The following is an 18,517-nucleotide window of genomic DNA, read 5'->3' as shown; positions in this document are numbered from 1 at the left end:
ACAAAGGAAGGGACACTAATAAGTCTAAAATTTATAATTCTTCAGTGTAACCAAATCTCGCACACTGGCCACCAATTTCTTGCAACGATACTTCACACTGAATATATATTGTACGCGAAGGATGAGCAGACTAACACAATTTTAGAATTAAATTGCAAGTCCTCAGCGCTCAACTGGGTTTCATAATGTTAATATACTTACATTGCAAGATTTAAGCAACACAACTCAACTTCCAAAATATTATTTCACTTTATAACATTTGAAATAAACTCATTTTTCGATTTTTAACACAAGACATTTTTAATTCAATCTTCTTACATATATAACAAAAACGAATCGGAATCAACAACTTAAAACAAATATCGACAATGATACAGTGTTCTTAATCTCAATAGTTCCCTGTTAATTTTATAAACTTGTACGCAATCGAAATAAAGTAAATATTGGTTATTTGTGAATGTAGAAGACAGTCACATCCTTTAGTACGCTCCGCACTCCGCTCCGAAACCCTGCTTTCAAGACGGCGGTAATTACATTGCGCAATAAAGTATTATATCTGTCTACTCGAATGCACACCAAACTGCCTCCTCTGATACGTCATTATCAGGCACATATCTAGAAATATATTTCGGGGCGGGCGGGAGGGGGGGGGGTGCGAACCAAGTCTCTCAAAATAATAACAATGTTTAAACTAAAATAATTATAATTATATTAAATAAATTAAAATAGTATTTATTAAAATATTGAAATTGATTAATATATTTTTATTACATGAATAGATAAAAGGACGGTATAAGAATAATGATGTAGCAGCACGTATTCATTATCTAGTTTACGTGTAGTTATGGTTGGGAAAATTTGTAAAAAGAAACTGCCCTGGCAAGGAAATTAATGTCAAATAGATAAAGAATTGAATATTTATTTAATATAAAAAAATAGTTATATCCAGTTGAGGAAAAGTAAAGTACCTGGTGATATTTTATGAATGTTACGTTGTAAGTAGTAATAAATCTTGCATAAATATTGTACTATCATTCAAAGGCGTATGATCACAATATAAACCTTGCCTTGCAATAAGTTTGGAGGAAATGAGTAACCGTAGATTAAACAACAAGTATATTTTCATTATTTAATTTAACTTATTTTATTATTCCATTCCGGGCGGGGGAGGGGGGGGGGGCGGGTCCGGACCCCATGGACTCTCCCCCTCCCCTAAATACATCTTTGGTAATTATAGAAAACTTTGCACAAAGTCACATCTTCACAAAATTTCTTGGCTGAAACTGATCAACTCGTGGGTCACATTAATGTTGGTGAGATTCCATAAATAAATATAAATGAAGTGAAAGTAGACGATATATGCTAATGAGTAAGGTCAACCCTCGACTACAACCTTGCTTAATCCTAAATATCTTGGTTACGATTTCATTTTAAATTTATTTTTTACATGTGTGTTTCATGTTCAAGCAAAATTCGTCTTTGTATTCTGTGATATTAGACGAGAGGATGAAAGTTTATGAATGTAAACTATAAGATTAACAAACATAGAAACTGGAAAAAGTATCGAGTTTACTTGATTTAAAGCACATAGTAATATTCCATGGTAATATTACAGGAAATTCCCATGATGATGAGTGTGCAAAGGAAGCAGCGTGTCTTCCAAATATTACGAACTTATCATTATACTATACGGATCTTCTCCCTAGAGTTAAGAAGAAAATTCTGAATGAATGGTTTGATTGGTGTCGAAATGAACTTACAACAGTTGGAGAATCATACATATCATTTGCCGAATTCAAGCTCCACAAACCATGGTTTCAACATGTCAGTGTTACAAGAAATGTAATTAAGAGACTGGGATCGGGTCATTTATGTACTAGGCAACATTTATTCAGAATTGGAGTAACGAACAATAAGCGATGTGAATGTGGTTGGGAAAGTGAAGTCGCGCAACATATAATACTGGTATGTCCAAGATATAATAGTGAAAGAAATACATTATACAAAACTTTATATAATTTAGAAGTTCAGCTTCCAATAAATCTGACAAGTTTTGTTGTCAATCCGGATGTTCGGATGGGTTATAGTCTGTTAACATTTTGTAACATATAATTGTAAAGGGGGATGTTTTTTTTAAAAATCTAATGTCTGTGAAATAGGGGGGAAAAGACTGATATTTGTAATATAAAGCTATTATGTATGTTTTATATGCATATTATATAATGGGCAAAAACGGATTACAATTTGTTAGGTTCAAAAATAAAATAATAATAATAAACACACATAAAGAAATGTACATAAAGGCAACTGACCTGAAACGGCAGATCCACAAGTGACTTGGCGAAATAGTAGGCTTTGAGCGAGTACCAGTTGTTCATATACTCCCGCCTGAAGACATCCATCTCCGCAGGAACTGGAAAACAGATAGATATAATTATTTTTAAGGATTGAGTCTCGAGAAAGAAAGAAGTATTGTTTTCGTTTTTGGTAAAGAGCTTGCCTTTGTGTGCCCCGCTTCATTCAGTTTTGGCTCATCGTTATTCGTTAAACGTGTGCCGAACTGGTACGCTCAACACAAAATGTCCTTGCCAAAAATGTAGTAGTTACGATACAGCCAGAACTCGCACAAAGATAAGAAGAGTGGAAGAGGAGGGAGAGAAATGGAGAAGAAAAAGAAGAAAAGCAGAAGCATGGGGGGAGAGAGAAATGAAGGAAAGACATAAGGAAGTAGTGATAACTTTGACGCTGCCTCGATTTTACAGACACCTGCTTCCTTGTCTCTTTGGGGCCGACATGAAAGATATCGGCAGACAGTCTGTCCACCGTGAGGTTTTGCTTCCATTCATGAACTTTTCAGTGTTGCAGGAACGCTTTTGATTAGGGTTGGTGGTGGTTTATGAGTAATGGGGCCAGGAAGGGGGTGGGGCACTTGCCCTCCCTGAGATTTCTAGAAAGAACAAATGAAATTGTAATAGTGAAATTATGGCAATATTTTGTAACAAAAAATATTGTTTTCTGTGACTACAGGAAGTAAGTTACAGCAACTATTATTATTAAAGTAGGGTTATATTTAAGCTTACGGTAATTTTACACTTATTATCTAACTATAAAAAACAGCTTTTTGTCCAAGATAAATTAATATGTTAAATATCCAGTAATGCAAATTCTATATAAATACACAGAATATTGAAATTACAAATGTATGTAATTTTAAAAACATTAGTAGTAGTGGCAATAATAATAACCACAAAAATAATAGTAAAATAATTATAATAAAAGTTTCTATAACTGCCGTATCTGAGAAAAAATCCTTCGGGCGCCCTTGATATATACATGGACCAATTTTCCGCCACCAGGTTGAAATGTGGCGCTGTTCTTCGATGATGGGTTGTAATAATGACGTAGACTGCTCTAATTGGTTATGGATTTGCCTTAACCTTGCAATCTTGCAATAAACGAGAGATTATTTTCTCGCAACTTCCAGCCACTAACAAATGTCTTTCTAATTAATTACTCAGATAAATGACTTAACGTGATTAACCCATCATGGAAGTACAGCGCCACATTTCAACCTGGTGGCGGAAAATTGAACTATTTTTTCAAAAAAATTATCGACATCCTCTTCCCCATGGTCTGCATAGTGGATTCACCAAATTTCAGAGTTCTACGATGTCTCAAACAGGCTACAGAGGGCTCTGAGTTGGGTAACTTTAATTCTGCCCACCCGGTATTTTAGAACATGCCACATGGCTCTCAATTTGTAAAATAAAAATTCGCACAACCAATGTAAAAACAATATTTACAAATCAATATTTGAATTTCTTTACAAATTTTACGGCTACTTTCAAGCTAATTTTCACAGGTTTTAAAAATCTGTTCAGGAACAGATAAGCTTCATTCCATTGTTTTGCCCTCATTTTATAGTTATATTACCTTAAAAAACGTTTACTTTGTTATAAACTCAGATCAAGTGAGTTAACCAATGCACAAAAAATAGGTTCACGGTGGTGTGAATTGTTTGGAATGGAAACTCTTTTGCATTGAGCTACTACACATGAGATTTTAAAATCGAAGCACGTTTCACAATTATCGCCGAAGAAAAATAAGTACAAAACCGACTAACAAACGATCTGCAAGCAAGGAAATGGGACAATGTGAAAACTACGCATAGATGTTAATGTAGTGTTCGTTTATTCGTGGTTCCGCACGGCAGTGCGGTGTTCGTACCATCCTTACGAGCTGCCGCCTCATCTTGCTGTAGACCAACTCCATACTTACACGTTATAACCGTCTGCATGATATTGCCGTATATCAAGAACATGACAACGAAGGAGACGCAGCCGACGTTGCTGAAGACTTCCGAGGCTTCGTTGCCGATCCCCATGAACATGAGTCCGATGAAGATGCCGATGATCACGTGCGAGAAGATGCGGAGCCATCCGACTTGCTGAAATAGACGGGAGTGGCGAATTAAGCCGGTGCCTTCTTAAAACAAGGCCTTACTCTTTGCTTGCAAGTGACGTCATCAGCGGTAGGTCGTGTAGGCCATCACACGATATGTACTAGAGTCGTTTTCACGTTCAGAAGACACAATGGCCTCTTATGGGCAATGCTTTTCTTATGGGAAATACGAGCGCGCTGTTGTCAAATTTCTGGATTTACAAATTTAGCTTAAGTAAAATCGGTACCTGCAGTTTTGCAGGAAATTTTGTAGAGAATACGATGGTGAACACAAAAAACTGGTGACTTGCTTACATAATTTTAGATAAATTAAAAACGCAAATTTTCTGTGAAAACACAATTTTTACATTGTTTTCATTCCTAACGTTGAAACATGCCGTAAAATTGAAGCTTTCGTTATGAAAAAAATTGACACTGTTTTTTAATTGTCATAGGTGACGGTGGTACTCAGAATTTATCAATACTTTAAAGCATATTTGCATTAAAAATATTCAAATAAAGTATGTGGAGATTTTTTATATTCGTGCAGTAGAAAATGTCGTCGCTGGCCATTTTTTGTTCTGTAATTCCAAGTAAAAACTTCCAGCGACAAAGTTGTGGAGAAAATAATGTAATTATTTTTTATAACCACTCAAAGGTTCCCAGAAATATTACTTCCATGCATTTGGAGTTTCTTTTTAACCCGAACCGCGCGCGAAGTAAGGAGACGTTGTCTGGCCATCTTGAGCCGACTCACCGCAGCATTCTGGCTATCACCACAAAGTTTTCCAGTTGTTATTTTATTTCCATTCAGTAAAAATATGAACTTCATGCAGTTTGTTATAATAGAATTGAAATTACTTAAATTTAATAATTGACAATTATTTCCAATGCTGCTGTTGTGAGCAACATTAGTGCTGTCGCAAATACACGTTGTTTTCGTTTACATTACTGTCGACATTAATGCTGAAATGAAGATCACCTTTCAGTTTCCAACGTACACATAAATTTATAGACACCATATTAACCTTTGAAAGGCTTTCCAACACGTGACAAAATATGGGGCTTCAAGATAGAAATATGACATGCCTTGCTTGAGTCATTCGCGTCTTATCAGTTCACGTGGGCCATAACTCATTTGTTTGTTTGGGTTGCAACTTGAATCTAACCCATGTGCCAGGGTCCCCTTACTTGAGTGAGAGATCTGCTTTGGTCTGTTTAGACTTTTTCCCGCTCCCGAAAAAGTGTTTTCAGTTGTGTGAGCTCTCAGTGATTTTTACTTTTTAAAGTGATTTCTGAAGTGTCGTATTCGTGCATTACACTCGCGTGTGTAGTGATCGCAATGGATCATAGTAAAAAGGGTAACTGTAACGTTCACAGTATAATATTAATATTAATAATTACATATAATTATCATTATATATACAAAATATGTAACACCTTCATTCTGAAGGAAGGTCATGATTTCCCGGCGACATGAGCTAGCGCTGTATTGGCAACACTGTGCGGTTTCTCCATAAGCGCCGTTGTCTCTTCTGAACGTGAAAACGACTCAATGGATCATAGTAAAAAGGGTAACTGTAACGTTCACAGTATAATATTAATATTAATAATTACATATAATTATCATTATATATACAAAATATGTAACACCTTCATTCTGAAGGAAGGTCATCATTTCCCGGCGACATGAGCTAGCGCTGTATTGGCAACACTGTGCGGTTTCTCCATAAGCGCCGTTGTCTCTTCTGAACGTGAAAACGACTCTAGAGTGCTGCAGGGAGAGGATTTCGTTCGAGCGCCAAATAGTTCTCACGGACGACGCTAGATAGCGTACTGAATCGAGAGCTGCTTCGGTCGAGCGAATAACGCTCGAACAGGTGAAACGAGCGGCATACGCTCGAAGCCCAGTAGTTCACCGTAATTTGACTGCGATAGTGGGCCTTCAAATATGGATCTTGAAGTGAAAGATGCAGTGAAATAGAAACTTAAGTAAACATAGTCATCATCTCCATGTTAAAATGTATTTTAAGTCTCTCTTACCAATACAGTATTATATGAAAATGAAATAGATGATTGTGGGCTGAAACTACCAACTCTCGGATATTTTACAAATATGTGTCAACGATTTTTGTCACATTAAAATGATATTCTATTGTATGCGCTCCAGGGTGGGAGAGACTCAAGGTTATTAGAAGTATAGAGGTTGGGTCAATCCGTTGTTTACTCAGATGATGAAACGACGGTAAGAGGTGAATTTATCCATGAAACGAATTCCAAATCTATGCGCTAGTGTTGCACTATGCAGATAGGAAACCATGCCAGAAACTGAACACACGAAATCGAGTACACAAACGAGCATTTCCACCCATTTACATTTTGTGGCTTCAGACAAATTGAAAATGTCGATAGGTACTACTTATTGCTATGCGGGACAGAATATTATTGATCGGAAGGGGATTTTTTTTTAAATCCCGACATTCGGTACGGGAAATGTTAGCAATTTCCCGACTAAGTCTGGAAATTTTCGGGGCGGGAAATGTTCGAAATTTCCAGAGGCTCTGGAAATGTCGAATTCTACACGCCATTTTCAAGTTAAGTTTTGCATCCAGGGTCAAGGAAAACAAAGAAATGGACATAATTTCTTCTTCGGAGAATATGTTGAACCTAAACCAAAAAGAACACAAATGATGAACTCGACAATGTAAATTGATGAAATTTAGTAAATCATTTGATGAAGTGAACTAATTCTGAGTGGACTAATCACAGTAGGACATAATCAGCACAGATCCTATTACTTCATGGTGACGTAAAGTTTCCGCCCAACCGTTTGACGGCGTTAGTGGCTATCGGATCTCCTTTTCCACAGCCTACAGTACGCATCCTAATATAGACATTGTTCTTGTTCTGGTGTTTAATATCTGCATATTGCAACACTGTCATTCTACACTTCACGTGACTTCACATTGAAGTGATACATTCATTTGACCGGTTTTACGTCATCGCACGCAAAAACTTCAACCGTTACCATGGATATGGACCCGGGCTGGGAGAGACTAACGAGTACAAGAGAGGGAAACTGGTCTCATAGAGTACTCTAAATATTGCGTTTCAATTATCTCGATATTTACGTTTATTCAATACATTTCTGCAGCTGTGATGCTGATATTTCGTTGCGCCCCGTGACCTACCAGTGATGACGTCACATGCAAGCAAGAGAAATCTGTACAGGCTTTGTATCATAATAATCAAACCCAGTGGTGACCTATGAGAAAATACATCTCAGATGTGACCTGTCACCCTCAATGTCACCCTGCTATGAGAATAGATATCTTCCTGGTTGTACACGTGCGGTAACATTCTGGTTTAGGAATGCCAGAGAACCAGTCAAATGACACTTACCATGTTTCTCCACGTGCAGATAGTTGTCCTCTTGTAGAGTATCCAGAACTGGGCCCATAGCGACGTCTGGTGGGATGGATACCTCGCATCCGCCTTGGGAATGATACCCTGTGTGTGGTTGTCGATGCTGATCACAGTGTTTAGATCCAGCATCTTTGCTGCAAGGACATTGACACATTAGTTTCTTCAATATTTGTAGTGTACACCGTAGATAGTTGATTGTAGAAATTACATCAAAATTACTATGACCGTTTGTAAAGAAATAGCCGACCTTCGTGACGTAGTAGTTAGCTCAGCGCGCTACGACGCCAGCGTTCCCAGGTTCTTTGTGAGTGCTCCTTCATCAATTTCATCATACTATCACTCATCATCTTCGCGGTTAGCCAAAAGTGGAAGAAACGAGAAGTAAAACAAGCCAAACCAATCAATCAATTAAACTTAATGTAATTTTAGTGATTCAGTTTGCAAAATATATTTAACGGTAGACTTAACTGCAATTTAAAAACTCTTATTTATGTTAATGCAAGATAAAATATCAAGCTTAAATTTGAAAGGTTTTTTATTGTGATATAAATTATATCTCAACGCTGCACTATAGATCTCGTATACAATCGTCACGATTAGCCAAAAATGGAAGAGAAACAATGTTAAAGCGAGGAGGGACAATTTCCCCTAGATCTTTCTAGCTGGGGCAGCTGCCGATCACTGTTGCCAACTTCGCTCTTTTGGAGCCAGATCTGGCTCTTTCGTTCACTCGTTTGGCTGTGAACTGTGACACCCGCCCTCTGCCCCACCATGATGCCAACACTGGCTCCGACCCATAAAGACCAACCTTTGCCATGAGTGTACATTTTGCACGTGACGTGATATTCATATATATAGGCTGCGTCACCCACCCCCTCTGTCCTCCCCAGGTATTTTTATATATAGCGCTGTGGCTAAGGTGAAGATGACAATATTATTATCCGGGAATCCTTTATTTTCGATTTCATATGAACATCACTAGATTATTGAGATGCGTGATGCCGCCAAATCTAGGCGGTGAAAACTAAGAATAAATTGCCATCACTTTAAAGCTAACGGTAATAGCAGCGCCCCCACCCCTCTGACACCTAAAATTACCCTAGGAGGCACTTTATGCAGCCTTCGTTAATCTATCTCCTTGAAAGTCATCTTTAGCTCTATTAATGGTGAAATGTAGCTCTTTTATGCACATCAGGTTTGGCAACACTGCCAGGATGGCCACAGGAGGCAAGGAGAAATGCATTAGGTTGTTTCACATTCCAGTGATCATTGTACACAACAAACTTTTAAATTGTCTGTCACTTATGGCCGTGTGCACGAACGAAGATCAAATTTTAAACTCGGATCGGGAGAGGATCACTGGAAAATTCCATTGCACGAAGACGGTTGAACACTTGATCGCGATCTAGGAACATCAAAACGAGTTTATCTTCTGATCGGCCATTCGCGACCGTTTTGGTGTCTGATCCTGGTTCACGATACTGACGCTTCGACTGCAGGCAGTTGTTTTTGAATATAAAAAGAGCGGAAAGTGATATCGAGGGCGTGCAAACGCTAGAGATTTTGGAGGTACAACGCTGATAATTCGAGAACTATGTAAAATAAAAACTGCCAAAATAATAATAATAATTTGTGGTTCTGTGATGCAAAGTCGTAATGTTTCTAAATACTGTACTTTCTATCCCAGAACACAAAACATATATAAATGTCATATATTACGTGCAAGTGCAAGGTAAATTAGAACGGAGCAATGTTTACGATATTGCTACATGGTGTTGGAAATATGATTGTATAAATTTACGAAAATACATGTTACTGGCTATTTACACGACACAATATAAATATATAAGAATTAAGAAATGAAAAATTCAAATACTTACCACAGTACAGTAATAATAGAAATAATAATAATATATATTTATTGAGCGGGCGAGGATCACCGTACGCTGTTCTCCCAAAATCGAATGCATTTCGTAAGGCATTAAAGTTCCGTAGAAGAAGGTTCCATGCTTTCTCCTTCTCCTCTTGTGTTGTGTCGTCAGTTCTTTTTTAATATTATTATTTTTTTACACTCCACTACATCCGTTTACATATTGAGAAGGTTGATTAGTACATCTCTCAAATTCAGAGAAGTTTGCAGCCCGAACTATTTTATTCTCCTACATGTTGATACTTTAACACATCACATTACTCTATGGGGTTCTTGATTGTCATTTGTTTTAGCCAACCAATCAGGTATAGCCTTACAAATTAATCTCGGATAAGTTAAACGGAATCTTGTGAACTTCTTTTTTCGTTGGTGCAATGCAAATCTTTAAACCAAGTTCATGTAGAGTGGATTAAACTTGATCTCGTTCATCTGAACTTCGAAATAATCGGCGTTGGTGCACGCGGCCATTAGAGACAGACTGGGGTTGGTTGCATGGATATGCACGAGAGGTTGATCTGGTTGCAGAATAAATTACATGTATTCCTTGCAACACAGTAAAGAAACGTTGAATTGAACATGGTGTTTATTTCAAGGGAAACCTTTAATACATTGAAAACATGACTGTACAGATTTCTAAGAAAGGAAATGTTTATCTTACTTGTTTCCGTAGCCTCTTTTGTCTCTTCAGCGAACTCGCTTTCTGGAATCTTGTCTTCGACGTCTGATTTTTCCAACGCTGTCTGGAGTTTGTCGTTAACATCCCCCCGATCTCCGCTGGCCACTTCAATAACTGAAATGAGTAATATTAATTTCACTTCTTTTAACTACAGTAGTAACATTATGGTTTAAATAACTCCTTAGGCATATACCAACAATTGGAACGCGATGCACTATTTAGCCACTATTTCATATCAAGCTGATGGCTGCGTTTGGATCAATGAGATAGAAGTTTAGGAAGAGAAGCGGAAAACCTGAAATAGATTGTCTTTTGTTCACACAAATTCAATGTGCTGTCTTGCCTAACTATTTAATGGCGGTCAGGCACGTACCTAGAAATATATAACAACAATATTTGTACTTAATATGCCCACTCATAAGAGTAATTATTAAATTAATTAATTGTTATTGTTATTGCATGAATAGGGAAAAGATGTTATAGGAAAAGATATATAACAGCACGTATGTATTCATTATCTAGCTTACTTGTAGTAAATATCGCTGAAAATGTACACAAAACAACTGTCTTGCCAAGGAAATTATAGTAAAAATTAAAACTCAATGTTTATTGAATAACAAAAAATGGACGTTATGTTCTGTTGATGAAAAGTAAAGTTCCCGATTAACATTTGATGCATATTGTTGTAAATAGTAGTGTGTATACATCTTGTTGGGTAAGTGGCAGTTCCAAGCCATGTGATCCCAGTCTAATCCTTGTGTACGTAAGTTTGGCGGAAATAAACTCCACTCGATTAAACAACAGATCTTAAACAACTATATTGTTTACTTGGTAAGTCTTTCTCGAGGAAGGGGTGACCACCCTTGAGATGGACTCTCCTAAAGACGCCCTTGGTGGCGGTAGACGTGAAGCACTAAGAGAGACATAGCAGCAGAGATGGACACTGCTTACCGAAGTCTGCCGGGTTGTAGTACGAAGGGCATTCATGCCCTACAGAGCTGAAAAAGGGCAAGACGTCCGAAGCCCTTCCCCTGTACAGGCAGTGGCCCTCTGAGAGGATGTAGAGGTGATCGAAGAGCTTGAAGATCTTTGAGCTGGGCTGGTGGATGCTGCAGATCACTAAGCGGCCATCTTGGACCAGGGATTTCAGATGAAGCATCACTTGGACGGACGACGAGCTGTCGAGCCCACTGAAATGAAATATGCAACAAGTGGATCATATTAATACGGCAGATAACATGCTTGTACAAGTTATACCAGTCGAATCACAAGGAGTTGGATTTCGTAACTGGAATGCCCTACTAAAAACAGATGCAAGGAACTCCAAAACAAGACTTAGGCTGTGTCCGAAAGGTGCAAAGTGCAGACTTGGAGTATAGTCTTGACGGAAGTGACGTCACCTAAGGTGTAAATCAAAAACCCTGAGACCTTCTGTAAACAAACGGTCTCACCGATTCGATGTATCACTCCGCGTCAGCTGATTCATGGCCGCAATCATCTGCTGTTACACTCATAGTTCGCCGCACTTATTCATTTTATATAAGAGCCTCTCAATGTGAGAACCCGCTCTCAAAACATCAGACGAATATGCAGCCCCATACAATGTTACTCTCTCGGTCATTCTCTCTTTCATAACCCTTAAAACTGCAGATACTGACACACCACTGCACTGGGATACCAACTTACCCACTTCATTTACTGGTTTCTCAGGATACTACTGACAGAACGTTACATAAATATTGAGTAGAATCTGTTTCTCACCCCTTTGCAAAGGCTGTCCTTGCTGGTGTTTTAAAAACAAGCTCGGAGAACACGGAGACTTTCCCGCACGCATATAACTCTGCATGTTATTTTTCTAAGGCTAAGTCAGGCAATATTACTAAGTTGCACTACTTCCTTGCTGATCACATGATTATTTTTAGAAAATAACGAATGTTATAAAATATCATTATGTACACAAATCTCTAAGCTCATTGAAAGTTACAATGCATATTACTACAAAATGTTCACACTTATCTTTCCTTGCCATGTCACCAAGTTATTTTACGAAGTGCACTATATTTGGTGGAACAAAAATCGTTATTAGGATGCTTGTCAAAGTTTCCAACCGCAATAAATTTACGAACTTTCTTTGTCATCATCATCAATATATTTATTGGACTTACAGCAATGCATATGGCTGTTTATGCCCATTATATATTTTATACAATTTACATAAAATGTACAAACAAATTTCAAATACACTCCTATCTATATCAAACCTTAGAAATATACATTACCATGTTATATCATTTTGTCTAAAAAATGCAAGTAAAATATATTCAAAGAAAGAAGCCAAATTTATGGGAAATGATTACTGGTGCAAAGAGTTAACCATAAAGGTGAACCAATAAGTAAAAAAAGAAAGAGCATTGGGTTTAAAGTGAGACGTCATTTGCGGCAGCGTATCCCATACTACAAATTGGCCATTGTTTTACCTTCCGTAATGAATCCTGTAACAACGCTGGATTTTCGTGTGGATTATTTTACTTCTATGAGTTTGCAATGCTTTCTGCATACAGGTGGTTTTGTTTACAGAAGGTGTCAGGGTTTGTGATTTGACATATAGTGCAGTTCGAAAGCGCCAAGCAGACGAGACTACAAGACCAGAGCACGCAGTACACAAGCGGTGCACACTTGCAATTTGAGGTTCTGTGCTTGCTTTTCGCTTGTTTTAAAAAAATGGACGTCGGAAGTAAATTGTAGCTCTTCCATTGTGTGGAAAGTAGGTATAACAAGTTTTTAAAGTACTATGTAATTTTTTATTGGTTTTAATTATATATGCATGGTTTCTTTCTCGTGTAGTGAGAAGTATTTAAAAGTGAGAAAACAGGTTTTTCTTTTTTCCGCAATCGCAAAGCATATTGCGGAACGTGTGAAAATTAACTTGGAAGAGCCAAGTTCTTTCATATTTCTGTAATTAATAACGTGCTGTGTTATACAAACTTCACGCCGAGTCATGTGTGTGTTGTTCACGGAAAACAATAGGTGGTGGGTGTCTCATCTCGAGCAAGTTGGTGTCTTTTTTTCACATCATCGCATGCAAAATATTAATCGCTAATGTTTTTAAGAAATGATTAAATATTATCATTTCTACCTCTTTACCAAAGACTGGAATATAAATATACGGAATCTTATTTCGCGTAGTTGGAAATATCCGGGAACAAGCTCATTTATGTCACGTATTAGGCGCTGCAGTCAAAGTGCAGTTCGAAACCTTTCCGCTTCCATGCTTCAAGACCGCACTGCGAGTATGTTCTCGAAATATGGTCGCTTCAAGTACGATCTTGCAGCTCTCGGACACAGCCTAATATTGTATTTGTAGGACTACCAAATATCAAGAAAAAGTTGTTTGACAAAACTGAAATATAGTTTTTTTTACAAACTTTGAAAACCTGAAAATTAATAATTGTGTTTAAAACCATTCTGCTTGCACCCTACTAAAAATGTTATAAAGATCGGACAACATGCTTTGGATTTACAGAATTTCAATAATAGCAATCGTTTGCAAAACTAAAAAAATGGCTCTTTTTGTCCTCACGACGATAAAAAATAGAAGGTATACTCGAGAAAAAAATGGCTATCATAGATTAGCGCAGAATTGAATGAGCTGAATTTTGATGTAACTCGTATTTTTGTAGGTCTACTGGTTAATTTTTAATTGGACTCCAAATTCGAGTATCTATAATTTTTAATCCGACTCGCTACCTGGCTGGAAGTGACGGATGCCCGGCTGGCTTGTAGAACTGCTTTTCGCGAGTAGAACCTGTTTTAATTGCAACTTGCTTCTCTACTATATGCTGTGACAACAACCAATAAGAGAGGATGTTTGGTCATATGAAGATATTCTGAGCAGCCCTGGCCCAAAACCATGGTAACGGTTGAAGTTTTTGCTTGCGATGACGTGTGACCGGCCAAGTGAATGCATCACTTCAATGTGAAGGCACGTGAAATGACAAAACGACAGTGTTGCAGTATGCAGATATTAAACACCAGAACAAGAACAATGTCTAGATGAGGATGTGTACTACAGTCTGTGGGAAAGGAGATGCGATAGCCACTAATGCCGTCAAACGGTTGGGCGGGAACTTTACGTCACATACCATGAAGAAGTAATAGGATCTGAGCTTATTATGTCCTTTGCAATTAGTCACTTCATTAAATGATTTACTAAATCTCATCAATTTACATTGTCGAGTTTATTATTTGTGTTCTTTTTGGTTTAGGTTCAATATCTTCTCCGTAGAGAAAATTATGCTCATTTCTTTGTTTTCCTTGACCCTGTACATCCAGGGCCAAGGAAGTCAGTAATAAGGTGTGTTATATACAGTGTACACCAGGGCCGGTGCTAGTAATTTTGCCGCCCTGGGAGGTAGCGGCAGATGCCGCTCCCTCTCGAAAGCCCCCCCCTCCCGTCATTACGTAGCAACGGGAAATTGAAAATTAATATATTCCTAAGTAAAACATCAAACTATAAAATAAATAATTTTATTATACTATTAACCAAAAAGGATATTTCGCTCGACCACAGTTAAACACTAATTTTATATTAGACTTAATACTATATTTTATGAAAACTCTCTCTTTCTCTTAAATGTATCTTAAATGTAACAAGTATTAGGAAAGAAATGAAGGCTTGACTTCATATGTTTAACGTTGTAGGTCTGTGATATATGATTGGATTTTTAAAATGTGGGTGATCTAAGGTCTGAATTCTTTCCTGCGTTTTCCCCGCATAAAGCGGCTCTGGGGTTCACCCAGCCTCAAATGAATGGGTGTACCATGGGGGCAACCCTGGGAGGTAAAGGCGGCCGGAGAGTGGTGCTGATCACATCACCTCTAAAATGGCCGAGATCGAGAATGTGGGTGGCCCTACCCCCCACATCCCCTAAACGTGCCTTCATGACATGGTGCAATGTGCACAGGGAACTTTACCTTTGCATTTAATATTCTTCTTCGTATAAAGCTATCTTGCATAAAATAGAAACAAAGGTGTTTCAGACATGATTGATAGGAGATAGTATTTTTATTAGCGTTAATTTCCAAGAAGAACTTTGTTCGCCACTTGCCACGTTTACCGACAAAGTTAATAAATCCGAAGTTCTACACTCACATTAGGTGCAAAATCATGACTCTTTATCAGTTTAAGGTCTCCTTTCGTGTAATTGTTTTCTTATAGCCAAAAACGCTTTTCGTTCATCTTTTAATTCAGTAGCTTTCATGTGTTAACATTCTGGGAGTTTTCTACAATTTTCAAAGATAAGATTACATGTCTTTAAGCTTACTAATATCAGAGCTAATATCATAAAAGAAATGGAAAATTCACTATGATGTTTAAGCTGCTAAAACCTTTCTCTTAGAGCTAAAATAACCGTCTACGGCCTGGTAATAAAAATCAACTTTGTACCGCTTTAGTGGATCTTCAACAGTTTCATCATACTGAAACTGCTTCTCCTTTCGATTTCGGTCCTGTACAGTGTTGCCTATCTTTGGATCATCTATATCAAAATTCGATGCCAATTCATCAACCTGGACTCAAAGGTCGCCCCCCCCCCCCCGACGCCTCCACGAGTGGAGGGAGGGAAGTCCTACCAGGCTGCCAAGTGGCGTCTAAGAAACTTTGAAATTTTCATCACTCCTGCTTTTTTCAAAACGTGGAATAAGAAGTCATACGTACCATATAATTAGTGAGCAAAGAAATGTAAAGCCACACAACTAGTTTGCAATACACCGAGCCTCATGCGCGACCATTTGGACAGTTTTATTGTCGCCAATTATTTGAAGGAGCGCATCCTAGACCTCTCCCATTTGACATCTCAACAAAGTTAAGGCATCGAATCTGCTTTCCCACCATGTGACACTCAGTGGTTTTAAAGTGACTACTGAATTGTCTTAAAATCACTTCCTGTGATGTAATAGGGTTTTTGATTAGAGACAATTCGTATAATACATATCGTTGTTGCCAACAATAAGTAGTTTCACGTTCACCACACTCTTCGGTTGTTTAGAAATCGTAAGAAGAAGGATCTCTAAATTTCCGCTTTCACATGTCAATGAAACTTTAACATGAGTTCAGTGTAGGTCACAAAAGAGATTTACATATTGTTATGATATCTTTTGAACCACGAGGGGGGGGGGAGACGATAACAGGGAGTGTATGATACAGGAAATGGTATCTTGGCTCTGTGTAGTCTGTTAAAAAGGGCGTGTCTGTGTTTGTTCCTTAACGTGCAATGGAAGAATAGATAATTTGGCGTTTGTTTGATTACTCTGCAATCACATGCAGGAGATTCATAACGTGATGTTCTTTTGATTATATGAAAAAAATACTGGTGACATTTTGAAGGATTCTATAGAGCAGAAGTTTAAAATGTATTATACAAATTAGTAATAGTATTTTAAATATTTGTGGCAACGTGTTCAATTCACTGAAGTATTCTTAAAAAATGTATACTACTATGTAAGACCATTACAGACACATTAACATTTATTTCATAGAACTTATAAGCTATATTAAAAAATACAATACTTCTGCAACTCAATTCTGCTTTATGGCCAAGTTACAAAGCAAAAATTAAGCCATTAAGCTAAACTCCTACAGCTGATCAAAATCTAATTACGGTTTCGCAGTAACGCAACTTAGCTTTGAACAAAACTTCGTGTATATTTTGTGCTTATAAAATACCGACACGAAAGTTGTATTAATCATTTTACACATCGGTAAGAAGCCACACTTGGTTTCTACTGCAGAAATTAAAGACTACACATCGAAAGGTGGAAAAAATCTGCCCTTACATGTTGACCTGAGACTGCAGTGGCGTTTCTCAGGATTTTCGAAAGGGAGGGGTTACGTACACTATTTTTGGTAGTCATTCCTCATTTTGCCATCTTTTCCTACATTTGACGTTCTTTCTTTTTAGGAATACTGGGCCATCGGGAAGGGTTATAACCCCCACCAACTCCCGCTTGGGCACGCCACTGCCTGTGAGAATGAAATATTACTTTATGACAAGTTTGCGTGAAAGCAAAGTTGTACAATATTACATTTCATGTTAGGCAGACTTTGATATATTCGCGGAAACATGTTGTGCACTGAAGAAAAAAAAATCACTTCCCTACTTTTCTGGATCCCGAGCAGTCGGGAAATTCCGAATGGTCATTTCAAAACGGTATTAATTCTTTTCTTTTCTACATTGCAAGTGCCTAGAACTTATCGGAAATTGTTAGTTTTATTCCAGAAATGCAAAGACAATCACTTAAGGTGAAAATGACATGTAGAATTTGAAATTTCCAGAGCGTCGGAAAATTTCCCGACTAGTCGAGAAATTGCGAATATTTCCCGTCCCGAATGACGGGATTTAAAAAAAAAATCCGTTCCGATCAATAATATTCTGTCCCGCATAACAATAAGTACCTATCGATATTTATTTTCAATTTGTCTAAAGCCACAAAATGTAAATGGGTGGAAATGCTCATTTGTGTACTCGATTTCGTGTGTTCAGTTTCTGGTATGGTTTTCCTATCTGCATAGTGCAACACTAGCGCATAGATTTGGAATTCATTTCATTGATAAATTCACTTCTTACCGTCGTTTCGTCATCACGAGTAAACAACGGATTGACCCAACCTATACTTCTAATAACCTTGATTCTGAGAGGAAAAATCTGTTTTTGACTGTGGATTTTGAAAAAAAGTAACAACAATGAGGTGCATTCTTGTTTATTAATATTCAGAAATAAGATTTGTACACGACAGATTTGATTGTCCGATAATTAAAATCTTTATTAATTCCAGGTATTAAATGTTCGACGTATTTAGTTGAACAAAGTCTCTCTTGTTTTTGCAACGATACCAGGCCTCCCGCACTGGTGCAAAAATCCGAACAAGGTTAATTTCGGAATTCATTTGTTCGTGCATGAATTAACCAGCTACCAGTCGGCACCACCATCGATGTTAAATCCTAATTTTCTCATTAAAAATTTAGTTTATGTATCTATTAATCAATG

The 18,517-nt window shown here is 37.6% G+C and overlaps 2 protein-coding genes across 2 annotated transcripts in view; one reads left to right on the top strand and one right to left on the bottom strand.

The window, feature by feature from the left end:
- LOC146000147 (putative glutamate receptor) overlaps positions 1-18,517 on the top strand; it is a 342,647-nt gene that overhangs the window by 26,404 nt on the left and 297,726 nt on the right. The gene's annotated exons all lie outside the window — the stretch shown is intronic.
- LOC146000218 (ATP-binding cassette sub-family G member 1-like) overlaps positions 1-18,517 on the bottom strand; it is a 105,387-nt gene that overhangs the window by 21,821 nt on the left and 65,049 nt on the right. The window contains exons 5-9 of the mRNA XM_083137616.1: positions 11,424-11,662; positions 10,455-10,586; positions 7,843-8,000; positions 4,279-4,447; positions 2,313-2,413 (exon numbers count right to left, since the gene is read on the bottom strand). Coding sequence (XP_082993742.1) covers positions 2,313-2,413; positions 4,279-4,447; positions 7,843-8,000; positions 10,455-10,586; positions 11,424-11,662 — 799 coding nt within the window. The remainder of the gene's footprint in view (positions 1-2,312; positions 2,414-4,278; positions 4,448-7,842; positions 8,001-10,454; positions 10,587-11,423; positions 11,663-18,517) is intronic.

The sequence above is a fragment of the Lepisma saccharinum genome, chromosome 16, assembly GCF_977018435.1.
Source record: "Lepisma saccharinum chromosome 16, izLepSacc3.1, whole genome shotgun sequence".
NCBI lineage: Eukaryota > Metazoa > Arthropoda > Insecta > Zygentoma > Lepismatidae > Lepisma > Lepisma saccharinum.
This window is presented reverse-complemented; position numbering and strand designations above follow the sequence as displayed.